At 36.9% G+C, this 21,301-nt stretch overlaps 1 protein-coding gene across 2 annotated transcripts in view; it reads right to left on the bottom strand.

The window, feature by feature from the left end:
* Rat1 (5'-3' exoribonuclease 2 Rat1) overlaps positions 1–21,301 on the bottom strand; it is a 178,871-nt gene that overhangs the window by 16,263 nt on the left and 141,307 nt on the right. The window contains exon 15 of one of the 2 annotated variants that reach the window (XM_067082917.1): positions 15,789–16,970. The exons of the other annotated variant lie outside the window; for it this stretch is intronic. Coding sequence (XP_066939018.1) covers positions 15,789–16,970 — 1,182 coding nt within the window. The remainder of the gene's footprint in view (positions 1–15,788; positions 16,971–21,301) is intronic. 2 annotated transcript variants of the gene reach the window in all.

The following is a 21,301-nucleotide window of genomic DNA, read 5'->3' on the forward strand; positions in this document are numbered from 1 at the left end:
CCAAGTTCACCTTTAGTCTATCAGACACAAGAAGAAAGTACTGTTTGGGGCCACAAGTATTTATCAATCCAACCAACTAGAATGCATCAAACCAACTCACTCTGTGTAAGAAGTACATGAGACAGCTAGAAAAAGGAGATATGAAGGGGGCACTTATATATGATGAACTTGTATGAATCTCTCAATGTTCATAATAAGATTCAAAAGAGTACTGTACTTGGGGACTACATGGCAGCACCCAAGACTTTTAGTAATACAATGTTTTGTACATGGTAAGGTCAAAACCAAAGTGGGTTAAGTAAGGTGCTTGTTACTTTGGTGAGGATCTTTTTACATTGGAAGGGTAGAAAACTTAAAATTATCATGAGAACTCATTGCATGTCGAACTCCACAAGGGGAGAATCTAACAAAACCGTCTATAATGATGATGAGGCACTTGCTAATAACTCTAGAAACCTACGTCTCTTGACATGCCATGAATGAGAAGCAGAAGTGAGCTACGATGATGAGGATGATGATGCATCCCAAGTTCCTTCTCAAATGTAAAGCATTACAGCCACTCCAACTACTGGTGAGTGGTGAAGGTTAAGATTAGCATGGCCAGGTAAAATACATCAAATCATTGCTTGGCTTACAAGCTGTAGGTGGACAAGACCAACGTCATAAGCATGCACCCTTACATATTTGGCTTTGTCATTCATAAAAACTGTATAGTCTATCAGGGATACTTGTCTCAGACAATAGGTAACTATATTCTTCAAGAACTGTCTCTATCTTTGACCCAAGGAGAGGAAGACTCAGGGGAGTCACTTATGAAGTCCTTGGTTCTCCCCAAGTAGAGCCTGATAGGCCTCACTTAGCAAAGCAAAAAGTCCTCTGCATGGCAAAGGGGGCTAGTAATCACTTGGGTCTTTGCTATGAAGATCAAAAGCCTTTCTCTGGTGTGATCAGCCCTCCTAGACAATCCATGAATTTCACTGGCCTCTCTATAAAATTTAAACATGGCCAATCAGTGATTGCTAAAGCTTGAGTGCATTTTTTTTTTCACTGGAACTACTGGAACAATGCTATCAATGGCAATATTGAGATGTCACTAATAAAGACAGCACTATCAGATTTTTCCCAGAATTTGGCAAAACTATCTCAATTCTATTGCTGTTTCCAATATAAAAGCCAGTCATTTAGATACCTCTCCAATCTGACACCTATCCAAGAGCCCAGCTACCATGGTTAAGGATATGTCTGAAGACCCCATGGAAATGTTATCATACCAAAACACCACAATCAAAACTGGAAGACCTTCCATCCCTAAACCAAACAAAACTGAAAGACCGTCCCTCCCCATACAAAACAGATACACTGCCTTGAAGACAGAAAAGAATGGAATATAGAATTTAGGCCATAGGCCAAGCACTGGGACTTATGAAGTCATTCAGCAATGAATCAAAAATTGACAGTACAAAAGTTTGAAAGGTGAAACAGGAGGAAAAACTTGCAGTTGCACTTTGAATCAACTGTTAAGAGAGGGTGGAAAGTAAGATGGATGAAAGAGATTATGAATGGAGGTACAGTAAAAGAAATGAAAGGGGTTGCAGCTAGGGGCTGAAGGGATGCTGCAAAGAACCTTAGGAAGTGCACCGATAACTCTAACCTCCTACGGGGACTTCTTGAAGATGGACTGATCATGATGTGGAAATAAGAATCCTTCATATCCATGGATGCCAGAAAGAGCCCTCTCCACAGGGACCTTTCAAGAGGAATGGCAACAATCACTAGTCCTACTTTGGTCACAATCAGTCCAATCTCCTCTACAACAGCAGTCATGGTCATGAATTCTACAAATTGAAGCTTGCTGTGAACTACAATGGTCACAATCCCAGTGCTTTCTGGCATTCCATCAGACAACAATGACTTGTGCGAAATATAATGATCTAGGATTCCTCAGAGGTTGATGAATCTCAGCCTTTACAGCAACAAAAGCTGGTAAGTCATGAGAAGGTGAGCATTGATGACTATAAGAAGGATATGGTATGCAATATTGTCAGGTGCATCATATTCAGAGGAGAGTTTCTTGGTATAGCATTTGAAGTCTCTGACACCTAAAAGAAGCTATAAAACTAGAGGGGCATGGCAAATCTTCAGGCACTCCATCGACAACATACAAAACACGAGACTGCACCGATATTCAAAGCTATTTTTACAATAAAGCATGCAAGCTATCTCCCAATTCCATCATATTCTGTGGACAGGCAACTGGTAAAGCAGAAAGCGAACAGGACCATGGACACAGAAGTAGAAGAGTGTTTGCATTGGGAAACTGGTGGAAATGAATGAGCAGTTCAGTCAGCAGGTAAGGCAGGTGCAGAGCAGACAGGCAACTGGGTACCCCAACTGGAAGCAGGTGAGTGGGTGCTCTGGCTGGTAGTAGGAGACCGAGTACCCTGTTTAGCAGAGCACAGCAGGTGTGCTTGGTAGCAATCAATTGTGTAAGTGATGTAAGCGAAAGGGACATAAATTTCCACTGAAGTCAATAGCATTATTTGCACATACAATCTTTTTATTCAGTCCATACTTCTTTTTCTCTTCAGATAAGTTTCTCAGAAATAAAGAAAGATTATTCATGTTTGCTTCCACTTACTTCTTAAAGTCGACAGACCATTTCCTTGTCCATCAGTGGTATCTTCATGACTAAATTGCAAATTCACATAAACAGCATTTATTACAATGTGAGGACTTAACAGTTATGCCTGAATGTAAAATATAATGTTACTGGAGTGATCAAATTTGTTTGGTTGGTGGGTCTCATTCTCACATAGTAATCGAATTTCTAGTGTTCCGTAGGGCACACCCTATGCCATGGTGTGCAACAAAATGCCATGAGTGAGGACGTGATTTCCATCTCTAGCTGATAATTTTTGATCTGCTCCACTGTCGGTATTTTTTGTTGTATTTGGGAGTGTTCTGTCTCTTGTTTCTCCCTTCGGATCCTCACAGGTATCTTGCAGTTTCATTGAAGAAGGGAGGATGAAGTCTGTATTCCTTTGTATACTTAATGTAGGCCATTGTTGATTCATACTTACAGCTTCAGCTATTTGCAATCTGTGAAACTGAGCTTCTGTATGCAGAATATCTGTGCCTTATATTAATTCTTCCAGTGCTGGTTTACAGTCATGGGTGTCTACATAATGCTGGAATACTGCTACCTTGGTTGCGGTGGTTTTGCAGCCACCTGTGTAAAGTGGTAGTGGTGTGACCTATGCAGCAATTGCTGAGGGCTTGAAAAACCCCTTTATTGACTACGTTGGTCAATTTCACATCTCTCCACGGGGGAACAGTGGCATTCCACATTACATGGGTGATGGCCAAGTTTGGGTGGCAGTAGACTTATAAGACACTCTCAATATGACTTGTAGTTGTGGCACCACTGGCAATTTCTTTTCATGACCTTGACCTCATATTTAAACTAGCTATGATATGCACCTCTATAATATATGATGTTTCCTGGTGAGGGAGCTGCTGTTGCAGGGGTGCTGGCATACATGTCCCACTGTTTTCATGTGCAACTTTCGATTACAGTGCCATCGTAACTGTTGTTATTACAGAGATGCCTACACGTTTGAGCTCCTGAAGAGTAGCTTTCCATGAAGAACAGTGTGCAATTGCATGTCTTATGTCTGTAGCTACTGCAGAGTGTTTGTAAGAGTCAGGTCACTCCCCACATGCACTGGGCATCCTTCCACATTCGTTGCCTTTTGGTACATAGTTGTATTGTACCAAGACTTTGACAGAAGCATTTGTATAATAAAAAGGAGTTATATCAAGCAGAAAAGTACAAACCCATTACATACCTAGCTACAGTTAACAAACACATTACTAGGAAGAAATCCAGATATTATCCAAAAAGCTCGGGATATTTCTGGTGAAGTTGATGATTCTCATAAAATGCACAGTCAAAAGTAACTGCTCAATAATTATATCACTCTTTTTACCAATTTATAATGCACTGCAGTTATATAAGGTACAAGGAAAGACTGAAGATAGATATGATCAGCAAAAAGAAAACACCTAGTGAAGAAACAGTATTAGTATAGCAAAGATGAGTAATATATAAAAGTGAGTTGGAAGACTGATACACATCTGTGGGTCCAAATAGTGACTAGGCAGTAGACTACCTTCTTCTGTCAAGACAATCAAATGACTAATGAATATCAGATATTCAGCACATGAATACTAGGTATACAGTATATATGGTGAGATTATGATGAAACCAAATGAGATTTATGAAAACATAATACATCTCCAAGCAAAATTGTGCAATTACTTTAATCTTGGTCATTATAATGTCATGTGTCCTTATCAATGAGCAAAAGCAATCAGCTTTCATATTTTAGTTTCAGTCACTTCATAATACATTTCTTTCATCACTAGGTCTCTAACTTATCCATACTTCAGCCGATAATACACAATCACGCCACACACTGATTATCCGAGTCATCTTGTTGCTTCATCATTATCCCTTCCACAAAAACTACACTGGACTTACACAGGCAATACAATAGCAGCCAATGACTGGATATTTCCCATATTTCTATTCAAAAACCAAGTTCTAAAGGTTCAGAGATAAAATGAGAATACAGTATATCAACTAACCATTTTCCCTCTTTCAGATTACAGTACTTAAAGAACTATAACAGTTGAGAACCCTATAAATGCCTTGGGTGACGAAGTATTTGAAGACACTTGTTTACTCACCATTTACCTTTTTTGACATTGTGTAACTGTCTGCTGAATAGTTTGAGATACAATGGCATGATAACTATGATCCTGTATATCTTCGTTATTACTTCAAAGTTTGACCCTAAACCTGTAACTTGAAGCCATGATAAAAATGCATCTATTTGTGCCATGATAATCATTATAAAATATAAAGATAAATAGCTAATTTCAAAGTTGTTACAAAACCAATTTGCAAAATATCAATCAATCACTACTTATTGTAACCCACTGTGTATAGAGACTATTTCATCAAATATTACTTGCAAGGAAGACTTGCACTTTACATTATGTTATCAATGCTCAATAAAAATTTATCTCAATATAACTATACAAGGGTAAATAAATTCAGTATAGATTTCTTTGAGCTTACAATAAAAACTACTTCCAGATTTAAACATATCTCATCTGTCCACATATGGCTTCAAGTAATCATCACAAAAGTGCTATTTGAACATAAAATTTTAATATATAAGCTACTTTCTGATTAAGAGATCCTTTGTCCAAATATGGCTCCATAATCACCTTAGTAGTGCTAAATTAACACCTCCTAACCACTGGAAAGAGCAATCATAGCATGAATTAATCACTATTGAAAATATATATATGAAAAGGAAAATAAGCCACTGAAGTAAGTAAAACTATGATTTTTCAAAAGAAACCATGTATAGTATATATCTTTCAAACAAAAAGCTTCAGTAAGCATAGAGGACAATTTCCATGTGAAACCAAGTTTGTAAACATCCAGTCTAAATTAATTGTTATTGCTGATATTTCACTCCAAAGATACAAGTTCTCTTGGAGAACATTGGTCTACAAATTAATTTCACAGCAAAAAGGGCAAAAGTCTGTATCAGTGTAAATTCTCACATCGGTTTTGGATATCTGAATAATTCCTGCATAAAGCACATCTTGTAATTAAATACCAGTAAGAAAATTAAGCCTGTGGTAAATGGCACTTTTTAGTAGTATAAGTAGTATTTCAGCCTCTCTTAAACTTAGTCACCATAATTAATAATGCTAACTGAGACATATTAAAATGAGCCCCCTTAACAGAATGTAGATGCTGAAAATCAATAAAAAGAAGTGTGAACTAATTCTAGGAGCACAGGTACTAACACAAATTTCCTATCAAAATAGTTCATGGCAACTGGAAAAATAAGATACTTGCCAAAAAAAGTCTAAAGCTAGCAACTGGAAAATGGAAGCTACCACTTCAAGTAACATCAGTTTTGGTAAAATACAACATATGAAGCATGTAGTGTTATCATCATCTATGTATTTGTAGTCAAATGAACAATACCCAGCTTTCCAGCAGCATTAAATGATGTACTGTATTCAAATTCTGCAAAAATATACAGCTTGGAGCTGCAAATAGTGCCAGTTATTGTAAAAGTAAATTGTTACCTATGAAACACACCAAGGAGTGGGAGTAGGTTATGAGGCTGACCTATCAATGAAGTTTTAGTTTCCCTTAAATTTAATCTCATATCCCACTTATTGATATATTCCAATTCTCTGTTTAAGAACAGCAGCAATTTCATTTCATATTTCAGTTAAGTTTAAAACTCCAGCACAGATCAAATCCTCTGCATACTGTACTAGCTTACTTTCTAAACCAACAATCATGTCAGTAGTAAATGCAAAGAACAAGTAAAAAATGCACTGAAGTTTCTTCAGTGCAACTGAGTTTTCCGTACAGCTGCTACAGAGTATAATCAAGGCCACTGAAAATAAATCTATCATTCAGTAGTCTCAGTATAATCCTGTATGAGCCGCAGCCCACGAAACTTTAAACCACTGCCCGGTGGTGGCCTGTCCTATATCATTGCCAAGAGCACGATTATGGCTAACTTTAACTCAAACCTACTGGGGCTAGAGGGCTGCAATTTGGTATGTTTGATGATTAGAGGGTGGATGATCAACATACCATTTTGCAGCCCTCTAGCCTCAGCAGTTTTTAAGATCTCACAGCAGACAGAAAAAAGTGCGGATGGACAGACAAACCTGGCACAATAGTTTTCTTTTACAGAAAACTAAAAAAGGTCCCAGATCACTATCCTACAAGATCACAGACAAGACAGGCCTTGCCCTACTTAAACGACCATTAAGAACAACTCTTTATATCACTTAAAAAACTGACTGAAATCAAGTACGCAGCTTTCAAATTGAAAGTTTCTATTCAGATTTCATATGGTATATAATTATTTTGGAAGATGAACCTCTTTGAGACAAACTTCATTGAAAAGAATGGCACACTATATGCTGATAAGCTTATATTTCGCCTACTCAGCTTGTCATATAAGTTTCTTTGTTTCAGCAGGTAAATTATAAAGCAGCTGTCCAAAGTTCATTTATTATTCAAGCGCTTCAGTAGGCATTGCTACTATTGAAAGGAGGTGAATGGGACCAAGGATACATGCCAGGAATATTTATACCCAAAAATAGGTTTACAAAGAGGGGCTATTTTTGATTGGTTGGTTTGGTTGCGAGTCTGGCTGACCAATGCAGGCACTCGTTGGTTGGCACTTGGGGGCTCTGCACGCAGCTCAAGGAGGAGGACAACTGCATAATTGTCTCATGGGTGCGCCTCGTTGTTCTCCTGAAGGTGAGTGGCAGGAGGGTTTCCTAAGGAACATTTAATGTAGATTTCCATTCAGAATGGTGAGAGCCTCCTTGTATTAGAAGCAGTGGTGGTCCATGTTGCTGTTAAAGATTCTGGTACTCCTTACAATTTGCTGCTGTTGGGGGGCAGGGGCGCTGCCATGTTCCCTCATGCAGTTCTGGTACACCAACTCTTCAAGTAGATGGAAGGTGATCCTCTTAGAAAGGCAAGTCATTGTCATACCAATGTAAGGAATGTGGCATTCATTCTCAGGGCACAATACAGGTAGTCCCTGGTTATCGGCGGACTCGGTTATCGGCGATCCAGTTTTTACGGTGCTTGTCTAGTGACGAAAATCGTAATTTTAGTGCTCGAAATCACAGAATTTCCACTTATCAGCGCTGATAATTGGTTATTACGCCAATACATACGCAATAGGCGCGATGGCAAAAATCGCTGATTTTAAGTTATCATCACACCATCAGAACAGAGCCCCACGATAACCAGGGACTGCCTGTATTTGGTAGACTACCTTTCCTCTTCATGGGATTGCTACTAACAGAGGGGCTGGGTTACATGAGCCTGAATGATGTTTTTCATGGCTGCCTCTTCCTTCTTACATTCCATATTCATATATCCCCTGTAGAATAACATTTGGGCTTTTGTAAACTCCCCTCTTTGTAAACCCTTTTTTGGGTATAGATATACCTTGCTTGTACCCCTGGTGCCATTCACCTTTCAACATTGGACAGCTGCTTTATAATTTACCTGCTGAAATGAAGAAACTTAGATGCCAAGTTGAGAAGGTGAAATATAAGCTTAATGGCATATAAAGTGCCAATCTTTACAACAAATGATATATTTATTGTGATAAATTCTGTTTTTGAAAAATCCCGCTAAAATCAACTTTAAAATGTATATGGTATAAAATGGTATGGAAGAAGGGACCCAAAAATCTTTTAATAAATAGCTAAAACCATCTGGATCATCTCCACCTTAACTGTCTTAACCTTTCAATACCAAGGAATAACAAAATTTTTGTGAGGAAAGAAAAGATAACAGGGATAGAAATCAAGTTCAACTTTGTTCTTGAGAGTTAATTACCAGCTTTCTGTCACTAGCTAACAAGGGAAGAATAGCACACATATAAATCCAAAGAAAAAGGATTTCAAAACCCAATTACAGTACACACATCTTGGAAATTGAAGATATAACCAAGACTGTTACCTCAAAAAATCAATTATTCTTCCCAAGAGCAAATATTTGCAAAGGAAGGCATTTCTGTTAATACAGACACCACCAAACAATGACACAGCCAGGATCACTTTGGATATAAACCTTATCAGAATCAAAATTCTTATTACCAACTCCCACTATATCAATGAAAAGTGACGTTAAAGGAATGGATGAATGGTTCCCTCTTTCCTGGCACCAGTTACAGAGAGGCCTACAACACTGCCAAATAGTCTTGATTTTTTTAGTTCTACAAGCCAGCTGCCATACCTGCTTCTGGATCAAAACAGCCATATCTTAATGTTTACATATGCTTGCACACATAACAACTGATACAAATAAAGTAATGTATAAGCAATTATGGTGCCTGATTTTGTCCGATAATCAATGGGAATGTAACATTTCAGCCGTCACAAATTCTTTGAAACTAGAAACCAATATGAGTCGATTAACTAATCTACTCATATTACACACGTTGTCTTTCCTTCTCTGGCAATAAAAATAAACAAAGGGACAACAATGAACAGAAAATGAAGAAACACCAACACTAATCAAGTTAATATGAGACAAAGTTTATGACTCTGATAGTGTACAAAGCAAACCAATCTGCTGACGTGCACAACAAGTTTGATAACTTTCTGAATCAAAAACAGGGTCTTATGAAGCAATATTTGCAAAGTGGGATGGTATTTTTCATATCTTTCCCCTATATATATAATATATTTTCCTTTACATCTGTATATATACACCTAAGGTTCATTCGTATATAAAGAAATTGGTATTACTAATAATGTTTCAAACCAAAATGTATGATAAAAAAAATAACTACAGTTGTTAAAAATAAATCAAGTATTTATTTTCATTTAATATGCCTTTCACTACCATCATTATCATCACCTCCAACCTCACATGCTGCAAGCAGCCTCAGTGAAATTCCGTTACTCTTATCTTTCCTGCGCTTTATCTTCCCAAACTCTCCGCTCAACTCAAGTTTCCTTTCTCATAGTTCTCATCCAGGTAGGTCTGGGTCTTTCAAATTTCTGGTGCCTACAGGAGCCCAGTGACACTGCCACATACTATTCTCCCAGGAGTTGTGCTGTGGATATGTACAAGCCATCAAAATCTCCTTTTCATCATTATCTTATCCACATATTGAACTTACAGTGTTCGAATTATCAAAAAATATGACCTTTGGCATATTAATCTCACAATTTACTAATGTTTTTATGGCTGGATACAACTTTATAATTAACTACAAGCTTTTTGTTAATCATTCATAATGGCTTTCTATCCTGACTTACAAACGTGCCATTAAATATGGTTGTAGAAAAGTTATGTCCATTAAGTAAAATTTATATATAAAATTGGATTTCACTATAAATTTTTCTTAATATTTTCCTAGAGGAATATTAATTTTGTAAATAATAATCTATTGGAGACATAACCTTTACCTCCAGTTACTTTACTAAGATTGTAAGAGGGATCTACGATCTGGGCAATGTGGCACAGTAGGAATTTAACCGTGGTGTAAGTTTGGTTCCTAAGGAAACTATTTTTCATGTAAACTTCATTTTATCATTACATAGTTTTATCTTTACAGATATGCCATGGAATTTTCAATAAGAATACCATGCAGTAACAGTACATGTTATCTTTTGGTTATAAAGGCATGCATGTGAATGGAGGGTCACTTGTCTCTACCCACAGTACTTTCCCATCTTGTATCCATTATTGTCCCTGCTTTAACCGTATCCTTTGACATTCACCATCTGCCTATGTAGTGGCTGACACTTGTAATGTGTGAAATTGTCAAGGTGTGCTAACTAAAGGAGTTAAACCACAACCTGGTCCTCATATCTTCATTTTTTCAGCCTTGCCCTTCCCTAACGTTAAAGATCACTGTTTTACTCGTTAGTAAAATATTTTAAGTGCCTATTCTTATCCTTCTTAATATCAACTACTTTACTACTATAGTATTCTGTTGCTATTATTATTAACCTTCCCATTTATATCTTTCATGTTATATATATATATATATATATATATATATATATATTTATATATATATATATATATATATATATATATATATATATATATATATATATATATATTTATATACACACACATTAAAAAACCCCTGTATTCGCAGGGATGCGTACCATTCCCCCAACATGAAATAGCTAAAATCTGCAAACACTTAAAACCCCTCTAAAAACACTTAGAACTGCCTATTTTGATAGATCAAACAAAAAAAAAAAAATCTCTAAAAATGCTTGTACCTGAGTATTTTAATAGTTTTATCACAAAAGTCATGAAAATAATGTGAAAACACAGTAGTTAGTGAATATTTCTTAGTGGAAAAATACAGCTTAATGTAAGGAATTCTTCTGCTAATAATGTGTATATACGATTCCACAGAAATCCCACAATAGGGTGAGTCCGCGAATCGTAAGACCGCGAATAAGGGGTTTACTGTGTGTGTGTGTGCGTATGTGTATATATGCTATTTGGGCATATTTTCTCTCTTATTCAATTTCTATTGAAGTCAGTGGCACTGTTCACAGATACTAGCTTCTTATCAAGACTTTGAATCAATCAATACTACTTTTCCTCTTCCAGCAAGCTTCTCAGGAATAAGGAAAAATTATTTAAGATTCTCTCCATTCACTTTTTCTTTTTCTAGTTGACAGACCATTTCTCCACCCCTCTTGGTGGTGTCATCATGACTGGATTATAAATCCACGTACAAGGTGTATGTTATTGCATGCAGACGTTTGAATTTCAAACATGATGTCATTGGGATGCTGAATTTCTATTGGTCGGCAGGTCTCATTCTCTCGCTGGCTGCATGGGCAGTCGTGCTGCTCTATAGGATGTGTCCTATTCTGTGACTTGCAGCCAGGGGCGTGGGCAAGAGTGTGATTCCCATCTTTGGCCAACAGTCTTGATTTGCTTCCTTGTCAGTAGTCATGGCCTAGGGTGCTCTCTCGCTCATGTCTCCCTCCAGATTCTAACAGATGTCCTGTGGTTTCCATGAAGAAGGGAGGATGAAGTCCATGTTCTTCTGTATACTGTGTTAACTGCAGGCCATTGTTGATTTACACTCACAGTATCTGCTATTTGTATACTACATTGGTCGACTCCCACATCTCTCTACGGAGGGCTGTGCTTTTTCGCATTACAAGGGTGCTGACTAGGTTCGGGCGGCAGTAGACACATAAGGAAATTCTCTCACCAGGATCTGTGGGTGTCATACCACTGTCAATTATTCTCTTCATGGCCTTGACCTCATTCTTGAACTCTCTGTGATATGCAGCTTTGTAATACTTAACAATATATGCTTCTGGGTGAGGTACACATCTACCACTTGGATGCCACACCCCTTGACATGCCAGAAGATGTCCTTCGATGACATCTCCAAATCTACACCAAGGAGGCCCCTACCTCTCACATAGGGGTGACCTCTTTCGACAGCTGGGTGGTGTCACCATGAGATTCCCTCCCCCTTGACATCCTATTTGCCAATACTATATGTATATGGCAGATATCAAGGAAAGAACCTTCGATTCTCGTCCAAAACCAAAAATGTATGGCCAATATATAGACAATGTCTTCACTGCCATTGATACTGGTGAAAAAGCCAACAACCTACAGTATGCCTTGAAGAGGAACTCTGGCCTAAACTTCACTACCAAATACATATAGTGTGGAAGGCTGACTTCCTTCTTGGATGTAAATGTGGAGAAGAAAGGAGACAGGTACAGTACTACTGTGTACCAAAAGGCAACCACTGTGGGTCGGTGCCTAATGCCCTTGGCAAGTGCCGACACTTACAAATGCTCTGTGGTAACTGCATATGAGACATGCAATTAAGCGCTGTTCCACATGGAAAGCTACTCACTCAGAGCTCGAATATGTTAGGCAGTTCCTAACTAATAACAGATACATTTGCAACCTAATAAAAGGTTAGGTAGCATACGATAAAAGTTGGATGTGTATTCCAGCACACCAGTGACAGCGCCTACCTCATCAAGAAACATCATATTATATTATATTGCAAAGCTGCAAGAAACATCATATTGTATTGCAAAGCTGCATATCATAGCCATTTAAAGGATGAAGTCAAGGCCATGAAGAGAATAACTGAGTGGTGTTTGACACCTACAAATCCTGACGAGAGGATTTCCTTACCTGTCTACCGACGCCCGAACCTGGTCAGCACTCTTGTAATACAAAATAGTATAGCCCCCATAAAGAGATGTGGGAGTTGACCAACATAGTATACAAATTTCAATTCACATAAGGGACATGTCAAGCTCTCGGCAATGACTACATAGGTCTCAACACTACTACTACAACCAAGGGCCAACATTTCATCGCTACATGGACAACCATGACTGTAAGCCGACACCAGAAGAATCATTAGAAAGTACAGAGATCATGCATAGCGAAGCCAAGTTCCACAGATTGCAAATACCAGACGTTGTGATGAATATAAATCAATAATGGCCCGCTTTAAATATACAGAGGAGGCACACTGACTTCATCCTCCCTTCTTCAAGGAAACCACTGGACATCCGTTAGAATCTTGAGGGAGACACAAGCAACAGAGCACCGCAAGACATGACTACCGACAACAAATCAAATCAAGACTATTGGCCAAAGACGGGAATCACGCCCTTGGTTGCAAGCCGCAGCATAGGATGCATCCTACAGAGCAGCAAGACTGCCCACGCTGTCACCCAGACAGCGAGCAAGAGAATGAGACCCGCCAACCAATGGAAATTCAGCACCCAATGGCAACATGTTTGAAATTCAAGCATCTCCATGCAGTAATAAAACCTTGAATGTCAATTTCTAATACAGGACTGATGATGCTACCAAGAGAGGTGGGTTAACAGTCAATTGACTAGAAAAAGATAAATAGAATTAATCTCAAATAATTTTTCCTTATTATTGAGGAGCTTGCCAGAAGAGACAAAGAGGAAATATAGACTGATTCAACGTCTTCATATGAAGATATCTGCAAAACAAATGTGCTATCTTCAAAAAAAAAAAACAAACAAAAAAATTAATATATATATATATAAAACAATATAAAAAAAACAAAATATATATATATATAATATATATATATATATATATATATATATACATATACACACACATATATACAGGCAGTCCTTGGTTATATGTGGAAGCTTGGTTGTATCAGTGATCTGGATTTTTGGTACTTTTCTAGCGACAAAAATCAGCAATTTTCGGTGTGGATATGCATCGATAATCACGTATTGGTATCAATACATATCTAACAGAGGCGCTGAGAACCAAAAATTTGCGATTTTCAGGGCACATGGGTGCTGAGATAAGCGCCAAAAATCTCCGATTTTTGGGTATCGGCAATTTTCGCTTACCTACACGACGTCAGAACAGAATACCCGCCGATAACCGGGGACTGCCTGTGTGTGTGTGTGTGTGAGTATATATTTTATATATAATATGCATACATATTTTATATATGTATATTATATATATACAGTAATATATATACATACACATATATACACAACACACACATATATAAACGGTCATGCACGTGACATAAACCACTGTAAATACCAACCACACGTCAAGTAATTTTCCATTACTTGTTGATCTCAGCAATATATGTATTTTATATATATATATATATATATATATATATATATAATTCATATATATATATGTTGATATATATATATATATACGCTTAAAAATTCACTGTAGATGTGCTTTACTTCAGTGTATAAGTGAATCCCATAGGTCTATAGTTTTAGTTTGTGACTGCTTGATCCTGGATTATCATAAATACCTTTATGTTTATTACCCTTTGACAACTGACCATCTGATATTCTTGTTCTTTTTGTTTACTTTGTAACCTTCTTTTCATCTGTCTCATTTGTGCTAGATGATGCGTTAATAAACGTAAAAGCTCTTGGTACTAGAACTTCTGCCTGTCATTTCCCTTTGGATTCGATTATATATATATATATATATATATATATATATATATATACTATATAACCATATATTATATATATATATATATATATTTATATATAATTACTCTGCTACACATGGTTGGTATTCACAGTATTTTGTATCACATGCATGACCATTTAGACTGAATCATGAAGTGTTACCCAAGGTTGTTCATTTATAAAGATACTCTGTTTTAATTTAGGCTAATTCTAATAAAATATAACTCACCAAAGCAGAATTTTATACAGTTGAACCAACTTCAGTAATTTTGCATTTGCAAGGGGAATTTATTATCTTCTTAAAATGAACGTTCATCTGTGGCAAAAATTTGTTTTAAACTGAATCCAGCTACAGAAAAGTCTCAACAAGGTCTTCTTTCATTTCCCATACTTCTTTACCAATCTATTCAAGTTAGAAAGGTCAAATTAATTCATGCTGCAACTGCCTTATGCCTGAAGAAACTATTACTGTGTGACTGCATAAACCCCATAGGACAAAGCATATACCTTGGCCATATATAACTAATAAAACTTGCCTTGTTTTCCTCCATTTTACACAATTATCCCCAACTTACATCCATATGCACTTATAACCACACTTCCAAATAAGAGTTAAAGGGTAAAAATAATTCGCAATATGAAAGGTAAAGCACAAGTACAAAAGGACACACAATGTCCTTAAAAATGAATGAGCAAAAAATCTTTTCCATTTAATACAAAATTTAATGCATGACCAAATGAGCCAATGCACATTTTATTACTATTCTTAACTTTTCTCTATATTGTTTAATTTGATTGTTGGGAACCTAATCTGGATGTAAGCCTGAGATTCTTATGCACTGTATTTCCCAACTTCACTCATCCCCATTCCTGATAAATATATTTGTACATGCACATTCATATAACCCAGACTTTTACAGCTACTATACGACACACACTTGCTTTCATATACTCATTGCATTGTAATTCCTCTGGACCAACTTCCATGTCAACATTTAATTTCATCAGTGAAGACCACCTGCTATTTTGACATTAATTCTCCTATGCTGAAAAAGGATAATACCACATGCACACACTATACACACACCTATACACACAGACATACATACAACACATCACATACTAAGGGACAACGAAAAACCATCTTTAAACACCTCATATCGGGAGATATGCCGAGAAGTCCTCCTGGGCCCATTTCAGATTCGTAAAAGTTTCCATATGATCCTTCTTCATAATCTGTCTGAGAATCATACCCTTCTTCAAACATGCCACCTCTCTGATTGTATGAACCATAAAAATAACCTGGTCCTTCTCCAAGAAGACCTTTACCTTCAAACCCTGGTCTGCCTGGACTTCTTTGGGGGCCATGACCTAAAAGACTATCATCTTTATAATCATTTCTGCGATTACTGTTTTTTGTATAGTCCATTCCTTTCATCCCACCTCGCTGGCTGCTTCCCGGTGGAAAATCTTGCATGTGAAAACCACTTCCCTGATCATTCCATCCACCGTAGTCCAATGGACACGCACCTAACAGGCCATCCTGCTGGCCACTATTATCCTGGAAATTTCTTGACTGGCTTCCCATTCTACCTCTCCCTCTTCCATTTCTATAAGGTAGCGAACCCCCTCTAATTGGAGGGAGAAAGGAATTTTGTTGTGAGTTATAGTCAGGATATACATAATCATTTCTCGAATCTTCCACATTTGAAGACCCTGTGGGCTCTCCCTGATTTCCTTGGTTTGAATTTTGCATTTCCCCTTGGCCTCTCAGTCCAGATCCTATTAATGCTCCAATTAACCCAAGTGAATTCACCACACCTTCCTGTGTTTGACCAAAGGATGCAAAAGGACTTGGAAACGATATATCTGGAGTTGGGAGGAGTCCACTACCGGTGGGTGCAGCACCAAGCAGACCTTTCCCTCCTCTTTCACCTTTTAGAAGTGGTAATTTCTCATTATTAAGGCCCCCTGCCAGGAGGTTTGGAGTCACAATGGTACGGTTAGGTGCAAGACTTTTGTTATTCAGACTGCCAATGACTGGATTTGGCAGAAGCCCCGTTCCTCCTTTCGTATTTCTCTGAAGGGGTAAATTATCACTGTGTGGATCTCCACTTGAATCACTTTGTGCTGATGCCCCTTCAGTGGATGGTACGTTGTCACTGCTCTCCTCTTCAGGGACAAGCTCTTCACCTGTACCTTCAATATCAGTGTAGTCCTCATCACCTGTAGAATTCTTAGTAGGATGATCTTCGAATAGATTCCTAGAAGGCTGAATCCTGAAGAACGGTGGAGTCTCGTCCGACCCTTCCTCCTGAGCATTCGGCAGCAGGTGGCTGCAGGAGGACAGCAGGTTAAGTTGCATGCTGTGCCCTTTAGTAACTTTTATGCATCATCAAAGGAATCAATATGGCTAATTGTACCATTAGGGAATAATGAACTTCTATTTCTGAGAATAAAGCAAATATGCCATTCACTGTCATGAACAGAATACAAGTGAAATTACTTGAGACCTAACCATTATAAATGAATTTACAATATAAAATACATCTTAAACACAAGTACAAATATAATACAAAAATATCAATTAAAAACCTGAATGTATTCAATCATATTTTAATTGGGACTTGACTCATACCTTGCATAAATACATCCAATCTTTACTGTACGGCATTCAAATATTTGCTCCTTAAATCTACAAATACTCAACTAACATGTACCACTGCCAACTGAATATTTAGCTACACTGGATCACAAATACTTCTTTATGAATACTCCATTCACAGTTCTGGGTAAAATGAATAAATGCTGCAGAAAAATTTATTTCCACTATAGATGAAGTCTTTTACTTCTAAGACAAAATAACTTCCAAATAAAGATATCATGACACCCAATGTAAACAAGTTCATTGCAACTTGAGGTGACTTGAAACATATTCTCTTATTACATAAAAAAAATCACACCTAACCTCACATCCAGACCAACAACTTGTATTGTACTGAACCACGAAGGATAATGAAACCCTAAAATTTCTAGCACTCATAAAATAATGTCTTCATTATTACAGTCACTACATATTTTACTTTTAGACTGAAACCTAATGAAATCAAATCTCAAAGTCAGGGATATGGAATTTGTGTAGCTGCAAATCAGCATTCATCCTTATCCTTGGTGGTCCTGTGACACAACTAAACATTTTGCCCAGGTGCCAGTTTTGGCCATGTCTCTGCCCTACCATATTTTAATGACAGTCAAAAACTTTTGGTAAGTAAATTTCTAGTCTCTGATCAACTGGATTTCAGCTATTAATTCCTACACATTAAAAATATTATTTACAAGTGGAACAAGTTTTCATCAATGTTTGCATCAGATCCACTAGTATTGTTTTGGCATTTTTCGTCTGAATTTCTAAATGGTCCTTTCTCCTTTTAATTTCTGGCCTTCCTACAACAACTTCCAGTTACACTACTTTCCTGACTACGTTTCTCAACCGCATTACATGTGTAAATCACCTCTATCTTCCAATTCCTGGACACCACAGTGGCCTCATTTGTCAAGTGATCTTCCCAATACACTCCAACCTTGAGTCTGCATTTTGTGGTCAACTATCTTCAAAACCTCAGCCGCCCCATGTCTCTGCTGCATTTGGTTATATGGATTTATTATGTGCATCATAATTTTTTTTTTTCTTTATTTAATGACATTCCTAATTGCCAAAAGTACAGTAAACTCCCTTCACTTCATCTTTGCTTCCCAGTCTAGTACACTCATGGTGTTCCACCTTGCTGCTCTTATCAATATCAAGGATTTACATATTTTACTTGGCCTCAATTTTGCAATCCCGAGCATTTCTTGTGAAACCATCTGTCACATTTGGTACCAAGTGACAGCAGTTACACCCATTCTTTCGTCAAGTTGATTTTCATTTTTCTCCATTCCACTCTATCTTTTTCACATTTCTATGATTTCTGCTGAACCTGCTGTTAATACTAAGTTCTCTACATATAGAGGATAGCAGCACTTCCACTTCTGCACTCCTTTTTGGTTTCCCCCATTACTAGTATAAACCTTACAGAATGCAGTGCAGATCTTTGTTGGACCACCACCATCTATCTTAGAAATTTAGGTATAGCTACTGTAATCTTCACTAGATACTGTGTTATGACAGTAAAGTAACTAGCCAGATGAATCTTTCTCTTTTTCTCTGCTTTCATGACCTTTTTCATGACAAACATGCATTCAGAAGTGTTATATGCATTGTTAAAATTAACTCCAATTTTTACTCCAAATCAAAATATGTGGATAATACTGGCAATTTACACCTGCCAAGAATTTGTTCCAGGTATATCATACTCTTGTTACTGAAGACCACTATACTACTGCACATTTCTGCATACGATACATTTTTCCCTTGGCAGCAGCAAGAAAATCTGGAACTGATATTTCTCAAGTAAAGTAACCTCTTACTACAAAGTAATGATTTCCTACAAGAATGTGCTGTAACAGACTATCACCAGGTATTTGCTGCGTAAAATCTGACCAGATGGGATAGAGGGATGCATGAAAGTTTACAGTGTATAATACTGACAATGGTATATTTCCTGATTCCTTTGTATTTTTGGGGTACAATGTCCTCTAATGTCATGAACCAAAAATAGGATAGCAACTGAATGCACAGATGGGATTCAAAAGGGATACAAAAAAAATCAGAAAATAAAAAAAGTTAGAGAGGTCATTGGGACTAGTTGATGCTATATATTTCAGTCATTAAGCAACTGCAAGTTGGTAACTTTATTTGTAATGTCATCAACTACCATTTTAAAGTGTGACGAAGAATTCTTGCATCAAAACAATTCTAACCTTTCATAATTGACAAATAATTTTTTTTTGCTTATTTAATCTGATTGCATAGGAAAACAAATGTATCTGAATTCAATTGATATGATTTAGAAAAATTTATTTCTTTCTTCATAATCAGGAGGGTTATTGTAACCTCACTTTCATAGCTAGCATGTCTTTATCATTCTTCACAATGTGATGGGTTAGAGTAATCTCCCTTTCATAACTAGCGAGTGTTAACATTTACCCTGGAAAAGGAGAGTTTTTAATTTTTTCCCTACTTTGGATTCACAACTTTCAGTGCATAAAATATCCAGTATTATAAGGAAATTGAAACGTTATACACGGTTGAGGTAAAAGCAACCAGATTTGTTACGTAAATAAGAAACTCTTACTCATTTGCAGAACAACTCAGTTTTTACAATAAGTCAACTTCAGAACTGTACAGTTTGTTTGTACTATTGTGAGGAGTGGTAGCATATCACTGTAACTACAGTAACACCTAACAGTGTGAGTATCCGGTCTTTCTGATAAGTAAAAAAGTTCATTTAAGTAACAAAGAACCTATATTATGGCCTGCCCTTGAGTATTTACTAATCTTCAAGTTAACAGCAATTCCACATAGTTCGTAACCTAAACTAACCAGTACTTTACACTAAATAATCAATTTATGAGATACATTTAAAAAAATATCACAACCAAAACGGTGGCATCGGAAAAATCATAGTATCAGTACAGAAGTCTGCTAACTTGACTTCTGTTAAGTTGAGGTGAAATCTTGAGGGTTCACTCATCAACAACCCTGCACATAATCATTCAGGTAAAATTTCACTCAATACAGAGCCTGCATAAGACTGATGTGGTTATACAACCAAGTTGTATCAAAACTAATCATAATTTTGTTAATGAAGCCTCACAGATCACCATGAAAACATGACTTGCATTCAGAGGACAACAAACTACTGTCTGCCATTTGGTTGCAGTGTGTTTCCAGGAAGGAATTAATTTCCCCTCCATTACTACTTGAAGTTTGAATTTTCATTGTGTTTCAGAGTGCTGGGTTACCTCCCCAAATATTTAACTATATATATAGAAAATGTCTTGGTAAACTAACATTACTGAGGCCAGTTCTGGGACTTGCTCTATCTGATCAAAATGCACAAAAATATGTATTTCATACTGTTCTATGAGATTCTTAAGAAAAATCTATATTCCACAGGACAAAAATGCTTTAATCTCCATTTCTGTCAAAAAGGAAGTATCAATTTACATTTGTAATAATGTATTTGTTAAAATCATTCAAGCCACTTTTGTTTCTGCCTAATTGTCAAATAGTTGATAAAATGAATCAATATGCAGTCATTATTACTCAAAAAGTAACACCCAGACAACTAAGTCATTTCTGTACTCTTAAATGAGAGGTTAAAATCAGAGTAAGACACAATGCCAAACAACTAAGTGGAAAGGCCAAACAGAATGAAAGAAAAGAAAAAAGTAAAATGATACACAGCTTATCAATCAACCAAGGTAGATTATCCGAACCACTGTATCAATGTTTACAAAATTATTCATCATTATTGTTCATATATTTATTCTCAATCTGCCAACATCTCGGATGGTAAGTATTACTGATACTGAAATGACTTATCAACTGCCATAAGCACACAAAACCAAAAATGCCTTCAAACAGGCCCATTATTTGCCATTAGCCATATTGCAGGGTACAAAATATGAACAAAAACTTTAGTCCCTCTTAAAAGAATGCAATTTGCAGTAAGCTGCTCAAGCAGCTATGTGTGTGCCATTATTTGTGTTTTTTGAGTCATGA

Source organism: Macrobrachium rosenbergii, chromosome 3 (assembly GCF_040412425.1).
Source record: "Macrobrachium rosenbergii isolate ZJJX-2024 chromosome 3, ASM4041242v1, whole genome shotgun sequence".
Taxonomy (NCBI): domain Eukaryota; kingdom Metazoa; phylum Arthropoda; class Malacostraca; order Decapoda; family Palaemonidae; genus Macrobrachium; species Macrobrachium rosenbergii.